We start from the raw sequence: 10,277 nt of genomic DNA, 5'->3' as shown, positions 1-10,277 counted from the left end.
CATCCAATACTCAGATAATTAAATAAGCATAATTTCTATTTCATGATCATATAGACTAATACCCATAATTTGGAAATTTTATTTTAAGATACATATATGCCACTTATGCAATTTCTAACTAATTTCCAACAGCCTGAGTATCATCCATCACACTCTCCTAGAGTATCAAAATTATTCTCAAGAAAAAACACCGTGTTATTAACATGGCAGTACAGCAACCAACCCTTCAATGGCTACGTTTTTTTTTTCTTCATGTTACTAGTAGGAACTGTGTGCCGGCATACATCCAGAAACCACTTGTGCAAGATCAAAGTTGTTCGGTGGGTGGCCGCTTGCACGATCTCGTACGTAAAAATAGGGCCCACCCAATGTGATCCAGAAACCATTTCCTCTTTAGTTTGTTTAAGATGCCTGTAGTTTTGCAAAATTTTAAGAGGCTAGATCAGATGAAAAAAGCAATCAGGGCCCACCCAACCAGATGAAGTGTAATGATGCTTGCCCACCAGTGGTGAATTGATCCTAATATGTTGGTCATGTTGCATATAGATTTGAGCTTATGCCGCGATGACAGAAGAAAAATAATGTGTATAGAAGTGAGGGAGAAAGGAGAATTGGGAGTTCTAGAGAAAGAGAGAGATGAAGAGATATGGTTGTTTGAATTTGAAAGAGTTCAAATGAGATGAAAGATGTTTAACATGTATAGATGTGGTTTTTTTTTTTATTTATTTATTATTATTTTTTTTTATAACAAATATCTCTATATATATTTAGAGAAAAATCAAACACAAAATTCGGCAGCCCCCTGATAACAAAAAACATCCGGGCCGCCTATCATATCCATATACAGGACCCCCACCCGAGCAGCGACAAGAGGCTCCATTAAGACTCTCTTATCGCCCCCAAACCCACCTTATCTAACAGATACAATCCCCTGATACGGATGGGTAAGTCATTTGTCTTCCTAAAGAAGGCCTTGCCTTGACTACCTGCACCATCTCTAGCCAGCCCGTATGCGGGCCGTTTATATATAGAATGTTGGCACCTGGCATCCCTCATACAAAGCTCACTTTCTCTCAATGTATTTAAGATAAGGCCACCATTTTTTTTTTCTTCCCTATTTGAAAAAAAAAAATCACTACAGCTTTGTGGTAGTTTATAATGACAGAGGAGAAAGTCACTCTACATCTTGCCTCCAACCCACATCTTTCTCAAGGGAAGAATATCAAATCATCTAAACTCACCAAGCTCACCTTGAAGAGTAATGGCTGGGCTAAAAAGTACACCCATTTGAAGGATCTTTCAAAAGCCTTCTTTTCATCTAAAGTGCTCTATTGCGGCCATGTCATGGGTTATATATGCTTTGCTAAGATCTGATACAAGTACATGAGACAACCGCGAACAAAAGGTTTAATTCGTCAGTTTTGCTCTTTGAACTGTATGGGGGACCTTCGGATTTGCTCTTTGAACTGTATGGGGGACCATCGGATTTGCTCTTTGAACTGTATACAAAAATCAACTCACTTTCGTTATCATTCAATCTTGTCAGTTACCACTTTGAAACGGTGATAGAGAAACAATTGGTTCATTTGATTTTTTTTATTTTTTTTTAATTTTATTTTTGTTCTTTCCTCTTTCTTCTAGGATAGATCATGTTCATGAGGGATTCTCGTAATTGATGCACACAATCAGAAGTGATATTGAATGGAGATAATTTATTGAGGCAACATTTTTCATAAAGAGCATGATGATTGTACCATGTATTCCCTATCTTTAATCAACTTTCCCAAGCCAATGATTTAAATTTCCATGTATGTCAATTAGTACGAATTATTTTATGCAAGCACCAGTCGGATTTTTGTTGTGGAATCACAATGGGCACTTCAACTTAACTGCAATGGCACACACCTGTTCAGTTAGCTCGCCTGCAATATTCAAGTTGTCTGCGTCATATCCGCATAGAAAATATTGAAAACACAGATCAAAGGAATCAAAAGTATCTACTTCAATAATGTTCTTTCGTAAACACAAACATAAAATAAAATAATAACCAACGTCCTAGTTTGTTCTATTCCACCTAGACACACTAAAAAGCAGGGCTACCACTAACAACTCTCCATCTTATTGTTTGGAAAAGAAAAACAAATTAAGAATTAACAACCATGACCACTTTCAGTATAATTGAAATGAGATCAAAATAATCGGGACTTGCACTATATCATTGCCTTTAAAGATTGAGAAACAGCAGCCTGATAACTGACGAACCAAGAGGGATGTTGCAATGACACAATAACATGAGTTATTGCATGATGCAGCTTTCCCGCCCTTAATTTAGAGGAAACTCACTTCCATGATCATCTATGTTCAGCTCACCATTTCGGCCATCAATCTCAAGTGTTGAAAAGCCTTTCCTCCTATTTTGAACCTAAGCCAAACCATTTAGCCAAAAAGAACTTGTTCTTGCCACGAGGAGCAGGTCCAGCTGCCTGCGTAGGGGTTGGAACCGGAACTGTTGCTGCCGATGGCTTCTTTCTAGCTGCAGCTAAAGGGAATATTTGCACGGATAAGCTTATGGAATGTTTTCAAGATGATACATTTTGCATGAAAGAATGAGTGAAAAGTTCACATTACTCTTGAAATTTTTCAATGTAGCAAATCTGGTGATTTATATACATAAATTGGACTCAAATGATAGAAACAACCAAATGGATAACTAACATAGTCATGCATAAGATAGGAAAACGATTGGCATGCAACTAAGATGTGATGTTTCAAGAAATAAACAGTAAGTGGTAAGAGAAATTATTAACATGTAGTTTAGCCTAATTCAAGCGACTGCACAACCCATGCCATGCTATTTTCAAGCATATGAAATTTTCATTGAAAGCCAATTATCACTCTGTTCTGTGGACTATTATTTTCCTCCGTCTACTTACTGTGGTATAAATCACCATCGACGTTCCTAATCTTTTCATATTATAGTCGACTTGCTATTTGATGTGAAATTTTGATAATTTTGTAACCATGTGGCCTAGTAGGTTTATTGTTCTTGGACATCACTCATTCTAATATGTTCATTTTCTCCCAAAAAATTTGTAAGGGATCTCATACAACAAAGTCCTCCCTTTCGATAGTACTTGGATCTTTCAATGTCTAACTAAACTATTTTATAGCTTCTTGAAAATCAAATTAGGACATATATACCATCTCCTCAGTCCTCACCCCCTTTCGGAACCTCACCAGATCCCAACCGCTTCATCCAAGTCACGAGATTCAAATTATTTTCTCTCAGATGTCATATTAGTCTGATTTATTGAAATCCAATTTACTCTTATTCTCACATAATCCTATTCATTAGTTATTATAATACCGAATGGATGTCCCCTACATAGATGCATAAGTCATCAACCTGAGATGTTGTCCATGAGGATCAGAGGATTCCCTGCCTAAGAATCTCAAGATTGTTGGAAGCTTTAGATCTTTAAATAGGTTATTATCTACCTTCTGTTTCCACTTCTCACCCTCAGCCCTCTTCTGATTTAATCTAGCAATATGGAGAATAACATTGGCATAACATGGTGAGCAAAAAGTATTACTGCTGCTTCTATAACATCATTATATGAGAAGTCCTAGAAAACCATTCTAGTAACTAAAAACTAAATCCATAGTGTATGTTGCAGCTAGTTGAATTACCACAGTAACCACACTCTACCAATCTATGAAGCTTCCATGAATTATGCTAATTACCTGATTTTGGTGAAACTGCCTGGATCTTTATGTTCTCTGTATCAGTTGGGATTATATTAGAAGCTCTTGTGTTGATGTCTTGCTGTGGACTGGAGGTTGACTTTCTCACTGGAACCCTATGCTCCGTAGGTGCTTCATTCTCATCGTCACCTATCAAAATAGGAACCAAGTTAACTTTAAATAAGCATTTGCTAATACTTTGAACAACCCAATGAAAAAAGCAGAATTACATTTCATCTCCAAATATCAGAAACCTCTGCATGATTATATCAAAAAATAAATGAAAGTTTGAATGAGCAACATTGTTTGGATGCAGTTCTTACCTTGGGCCTGTGTGGTAGACGCCTAAAAACATGTTCATTTCATTTCAGTTGGTTGCAATAATGCATTAGAGATCATTACTTTGTTTCTTGGTAAAGGCTAAAAATAATTGAGATAACCAACAAAGAATATCTCTAAAACATAATTATGGTTTAAATGAGATGAACTCAATTCAAGGCATCTACCAAAAAGGCCCTTAGTAAATATAACATAAGCTTTAAAGAAACAAGAGGTCTAAAAGCTCCTAAATGAAATTCCGAAAGAAATAAATTAGATGATTATTTATAGTCGCTAAGAGAAATTAAGAAACACTTGCAGCAAAATGAAAAATGACTCTTTCCTATTAACATGTTCTAGGAAAATTGAATAGTCACTAACAGATAGTGGTCCCTAATTTTCAAAGGCACTTTTATTTTCACCAAGTTTACTATGTTTGCTGCCCATTAGCAATCGGGAATCAGGATGACTGTGGCACATTTGTATTGGGGTTAACCCTCATACGTTTGTATACCCCTATGGATGGCTATCATGCAAGTGATGATATATCAAATCATAAGTGATGTAGTTCAACATGGGTCCCAATAAACAGATATGACGTGTACAAGGACCCAAAAAGAGGAAAGAAACTCAAATGCTAGGCTTTCTAACCTATTCAAATGGATCTCACATGCATATATGCCATGCAATAAGCCTAACGAGGCCCTTCTTTTCTTTTCTTTTCTTTTCTTTTCTTTTTTTTCTATTTCTTTAAAAATAAAAAAATTAAAAAAAAATAAAAATAGCAGGTTCTTAAAGCTGCTAAGCTCTTGATGAATAGATTGGACTAATTTCCAAGTTGTTACTAGTTTAAGGTGGACCCCACGTCGGCATCAAATATGAGAGTGCTTATTAGCCAGCTTAGGAGCCTTCGAAGCTTGATAATTAGTTTTGAGAGAGTTTTGAAAATGTCAACAGCCCATAAGGGGCTCCTGCATGACTTGCTGGATACGGGAGGGCCAAAATAGGATGAGATTTGTTCCATTCTTTAACAATTCCATAGGTTGAATGTCAAGCAAGAGTCTTTCTTCCTACAAGGGCAGTTTTCGACTTGGTTTAGGTAACTAAATACGTCAAGGGGGTTATCCTGAAAGATATCGGGGCTGTTTTCCAACAAGGTGCCATTTTATTTCCTCTAGAACTATTATCCATTGTTCAAGTGGTACTTATCCTAGAGAAGTTTGTATACCAACTACTACCTGCTATTCAGTTGACACTTTTCTTTCTCCTTCTCCTTTTCCTCCATACTTTTCTTCTTGTCCTTCCTTTTCACTATTAGTTTGATACTCTCTTTATTGGAGAAATATTTTGTTGTTCACAGCTCTCTCAAAGCAAATAGATCTGATGAGGACATCACGTCACATACACCCTTACGTACGTATCAGAGGAGGAGGCGGGCCGCACCACTTTCCCTATGGCTAGGTGAGTACCCGTGATCGTGCTGAAGACCCCATGTGCATGTGCGAGCATCTGGAAGACCCCATACTGGGAAGATGCACATGAGCTGCTTTAAGGAGTGATCCAGACCGTTGGATCGGAGGGACGTGACGATCGGGCCATTGGATCACATGGATCACATGATCGGGTCATTGATCATTGATCGTCCACATCAGTTTTAGACTTTATCATATTTTAGGATTTAGTTTTTGATTATTTTATATTTGGACACATTATGGATGTTTTAGTTGATTTTATTTAGACTAGGGCTATTTTCGTTAAAGCTCACAAGACGGGGATTTTTGTAAAATTTGAAACTTTTTGGATCTATAAAAAAGAGGAGGGCGTGTGACCTCTCCCTCATTAAATTTCATGATTTAAAAAATAAAAAAATAAAAAATAAAAAATAAAAAAATCTTGCTTTCTTCTCCCATCTTCATGCGATTTGAAGATACTTTTATGCGATTTGAAAAGAAGATTGGTTCGAAGCTAATCTTCATCAACGGAGGTGCGAGGTTTCCATCTATCCCCACACCGTCTTCATTTTTCTTCCTCATCCAAGTATTTTCTTCAGGTTCTTAATTCTTCCATCCTAAATCTCCGTTTTCTCCAAAACACAACTTTCTCATACCCATCCACAAATCAAACCCTAACCGCCCTAAACCCATCCTCCCACACCACACGTGTGACCGTATGACCACATGTGTGAATCCCACCTACTCCTTTTGGCTTCCTATCGTCATTATATCAAACCCCATTCTTCCATCCCCGAAACCCTAACCCTAAACCTAAAATCCCTAACGTTCCCCAAATTACCCAAACCCTAATTTTCACCCTAGTTTGTATTAGGTTTCCTATTTTGAAATAGACTATATCCTATGTTAATTAGATGTCTCTACATTCATTAGATCCTAGTTTCGTTTTATTTAATGATCTTATGTTACGATGTTCGTAGCTTAGGCCAGGATTATGCATGATTTTCTTTTGATTTTCATGATATTTGTGATGAATATAGTGACGTTTGTGATTTTTTGTTAAATATCTTAATTCGGTTATTTGATCTCACATGTTACTTAATTCATGCATCGGTCCTGCATCAAATTTGGTATCAGAGCACAGTTTTAGCGTATGTCAAGTTATTGTCAATCCATCTTTGTGGTGAAAATTTTATATAGAAACACTTTATCTAAAATTTAAAAATCGTTTACGTTTCAGGCGCTCCGCCCCAAACCCTGGGTAGGGGTGCGCCGCCCCCTGCAACCCCCGCGTGACTAGCTCTACGAAGGGGACATTTCGTTGAGTTAGTCAGCCCTTTTTCTAGGTTTTGTTGAGTCCCCATATAGATCTAGGCCATATAGGATTTTTGTGTCACATCTAGGTTAGAGTTACATCTAGGGTTTCCTTTTAGAATTTCCTCGTGTATACCCACTCGTTCAGGGCGTGGTTTTGGTTTACATCTTAATATGAATCTGGAGCAGATTGTCGAGGCTCTTAATGCTATCAATAACCATTTGATGACCATTGAAGCGCACAATAGAACCACTGTCACTCAATTAACCGCAACCAATGCGTGCGTCAATCAACTTGAGGCCTCCTTATAAGCAAACCCCGACACTAGGGATGACGTTCAATCTCAGGCTGGAAATCAAGTTGATAGGCGGGAGAATGATCGTGGCCAAGGCGTTAACCGTGGTCGAGCACATGTGCTGCCACCACGTAAGGAGCGTTATGAGCGTTATGATCCAGATGCACAAGTCATGAAAGGTGTGGAAGTTGATGCCCCCAATTTTGATGGTCGATTGGACCCCAAAGCATTCCTTAATTGGTTGGCAGGCATGAACCACTATTTTGAGTGGTATGATATGTCTGATACCCGTCAAGTAAGATTTGCCAAGATGAAGTTGGTGGGCCAAGCCAAACTTTTTTGGACCAACATAGAGCGTAAAATTGAAAGGAAAGGAGAGCTCACAGTTGTGCATTGGGCCGAGACGAAAGAGGTCCTTAAAGAAAAGTAGCTCCCTCTTTCTTATCGTCAGAGGCTCCTAGACCAAAAGTGGCAGGCTTTGCGCCAGGGATCCATGATCGTTCTAGATTACATCACTTAGTTTGAAGAGTACATGATGCGATGTGACATTAAGGAGGACCCGATGGTTACATTGTCCAGATTCAGGATGGGCCTCCGATTTGATATCCAACAAGAACTTTATTCTTGTGATGTTAGTACATTAAAGCACATGTACCAAGTGGTGCAAGACATTGAACACTACCTCAAGGCACTAGTTGGTAAGCGTTATGACACTCGGGATCCAAGTGTCAAGACTTACTCTCAAGGGGGTAAGCCTAACATGGGAAATCAGTCTAAGCCCCAAACTGAATCCTAACCCAACCCTAGAGATGTCAAAGGAAAGGGGATAACGAGTGCTAGCTTTAGGGGAGGTGAGCAAACGCAATGCCTCAATTGCCATGGGATTGGTCACTATGCGCATCAATGTCCATCAAAAGAGAGGAACAAAACCCCGGTAATTGATGATGGTGAGAAAGAAGGAGATGAACAGGGTGATCTTGAAGAAGAATTTTATCAGCCCAACATCAATGGTGTTAGTGATAAAGAAGTAGAAGGAGAAGAGACCACACCACTTGCAGTAGTCAGGTGCGCCTTGACCAATGCTAAGGAGAATGATGATTGGCGTCGAACTACGATATTTTACACATATGCAAAATGTGGAGAGAAGAATTGCAAGGTGATCGTCGATAGTAGCAATTGTACCAATGTGGTCTCCACTAGCACTTTGTCTCGTTTGGGGTTAAAACCTGAACCGCACATTCAGCCCTATAGTGTCATGGGCGGATGCATCTTCCATACCTGTTACCCAGTGATCTCCTGCCTGTTAATTTTAGATCCTATTCAGATTCGTTGTGGTGCGATGTCTTACTTATGGACGTTGGACACATCATTTTAGGACGGCCTTGGCTATTTGACCATGATGTGACGATATACGGCCGCTCAAATGTATGTTCATTCATAAATCAAGGCAAAAAGATATCTCTAGTTTCTTTCCCACCAAAAAGCAATGCGGATAAGAAAACTGAACGGAAGTCGGGTAACCCAAGGGATACGAGGAAATACCAACCTAAGTCTCTCCATGTGATCAACGCCAAGGAGTTTGAGAGAGAGACTATAGTGGATTCAATGGTGTACGCCTTAGTGGCGAGAGAAATTACACTCGAGGTTAGTGTAGAGGGACCCCTTAAGGTGAAGCCAATTATGGATGAGTTTCACGATGTATTTCCAGAGGACTTACCAAATGAACTTCCACCCATGAGAAACATCTAGCATGCCATTGATCTTATTCCTGGGTCAACTCTACTAAACCTTCCTCATTATCGAATGAACCCTACGGAGCATGCGGAGTTGAAGAGGCAAGTAGATGAGCTCCTCAGAAAAGGTTTCATTCAGGAGAGTATGAGTCCGTGTGCCGTGCCAGCGCTTCTCACGCCCAAGAAAGATGGTACATGGCGCATGTGTGTGGACAGTCAAGCCATTAATAAAATCACAATCAAGTACTGGTTTCCCATACTGCGTCTTTATGATATGTTAGACAAAATAGAGGGTGCCACAATCTTTTCGAAGATTGACCTCAAGAGCGGGTATCACCAAATACGTATATGCCTAAGAGATGAGTGGAAGACAGCCTTCAAGATGAAGGATGGGCTATAAGAATGGCCAATCATGCCCTTTGGCTTGACTAACGCCCCCGAGCACATTTATGAGAGTGATGACCCAGGTGTTGAGACCATTCATGGGTAAGTTCCTTGTGGTGTATTTTGATGACATTCTTATCTATAGCACATCAAAGGAACAACACCTCCACCATCTGAGGCAAGTTTTCGAGGTCCTCAGAACTAAAAAGCTATATGTTAACCTTAAGAAGTGTACATTTATGTCAAAGAGCGTTATATTTCTAGGGTTCATCACATCATCTGAGGGCATGAGAGCGGACCCCGAGAAAGTCTGTGCCATAGTTGAATGGCTTGAACCGCACAATATTTATGAGGTGCAAAGCTTTCATGGCTTGACAACTTTTTATAGGCAGTTCATTAGAGAATTTAGCTCCATTATGGCTCCCATCACGGATTGCATCAAGAAAGGGGAGTTTGTATGGACTACAGCTGTCTCTAAAGCTTTTAAGGAGATTAAGGGCAAGATGAGTGAAGCCCCCATCATGCGCCTTCCAGAGTTTTCTAAAGTCTCTGAGGACGCATGTGACGCATTTGGGGTAGGTATAGGTGGTGTGCTTAGTCAGGAAGGGCACCTTGTTGCTTATTTTAGTGAGAAGTTGAATGAGGCAAAACAACGATATTCCACCTATGACAAAGACTTCTATGCAGTCGTCCAATCCTTGCGCCATTGGCGGCATTATTTATTACCACAAGAATTTGTCTTGTTCTCTGATCACGAGGCCTTATGTTACCTCAGTTCCCAGAAGAAACTAAACCCTAGGCATGCTAAATGGGTCTAATTTCTTCAAGAATACTCTTTCGTTCTTAAACATAAGGCTGGGGTCGAGAACAAACCTGCTAATGCCCTTACTCATCAAGTGACGCTTCTCCAAAGTATGAGAGTAGAAGTGGTTGGGTTTGATCGACTAAGAGAGGAGTATCCTACATGCCTAGATTTTGGAGATTTATATGCATCACTACGAGATGGTCAGTCGATTGATAGTCCTAGATTTGTCATC

At 39.4% G+C, this 10,277-nt stretch overlaps 1 protein-coding gene and 1 long non-coding RNA gene across 3 annotated transcripts in view; both read right to left on the bottom strand.

Annotated features, from left to right (window-relative positions):
• Positions 1 to 1,978: 1,978 nt before the first annotated feature.
• Positions 1,979 to 10,277, bottom strand: part of LOC131239849 (uncharacterized) — a 37,165-nt gene continuing 28,866 nt past the window's right edge. The window contains exons 8-9 of one of the 2 annotated variants that reach the window (XM_058237733.1): positions 3,745 to 3,894; positions 1,979 to 2,539 (exon numbers count right to left, since the gene is read on the bottom strand). In XM_058237733.1, the coding sequence (XP_058093716.1) occupies positions 2,412 to 2,539; positions 3,745 to 3,894 (278 nt within the window). In that variant the 3' untranslated portion in view covers positions 1,979 to 2,411. The remainder of the gene's footprint in view (positions 2,540 to 3,744; positions 3,895 to 10,277) is intronic. The other variant, XM_058237734.1, reaches the window with a different exon arrangement.
• Positions 4,845 to 5,909, bottom strand: LOC131239850 (uncharacterized). Its single transcript, XR_009168437.1, has 2 exons — positions 4,928 to 5,909; positions 4,845 to 4,888 (listed from the first exon to the last, which is right to left on the bottom strand). It is a non-coding gene; the product is annotated as an uncharacterized LOC131239850 (long non-coding RNA).

This window comes from Magnolia sinica, chromosome 3, assembly GCF_029962835.1.
Source record: "Magnolia sinica isolate HGM2019 chromosome 3, MsV1, whole genome shotgun sequence".
Taxonomy (NCBI): Eukaryota; Viridiplantae; Streptophyta; class Magnoliopsida; order Magnoliales; family Magnoliaceae; genus Magnolia; species Magnolia sinica.
This window is presented reverse-complemented; position numbering and strand designations above follow the sequence as displayed.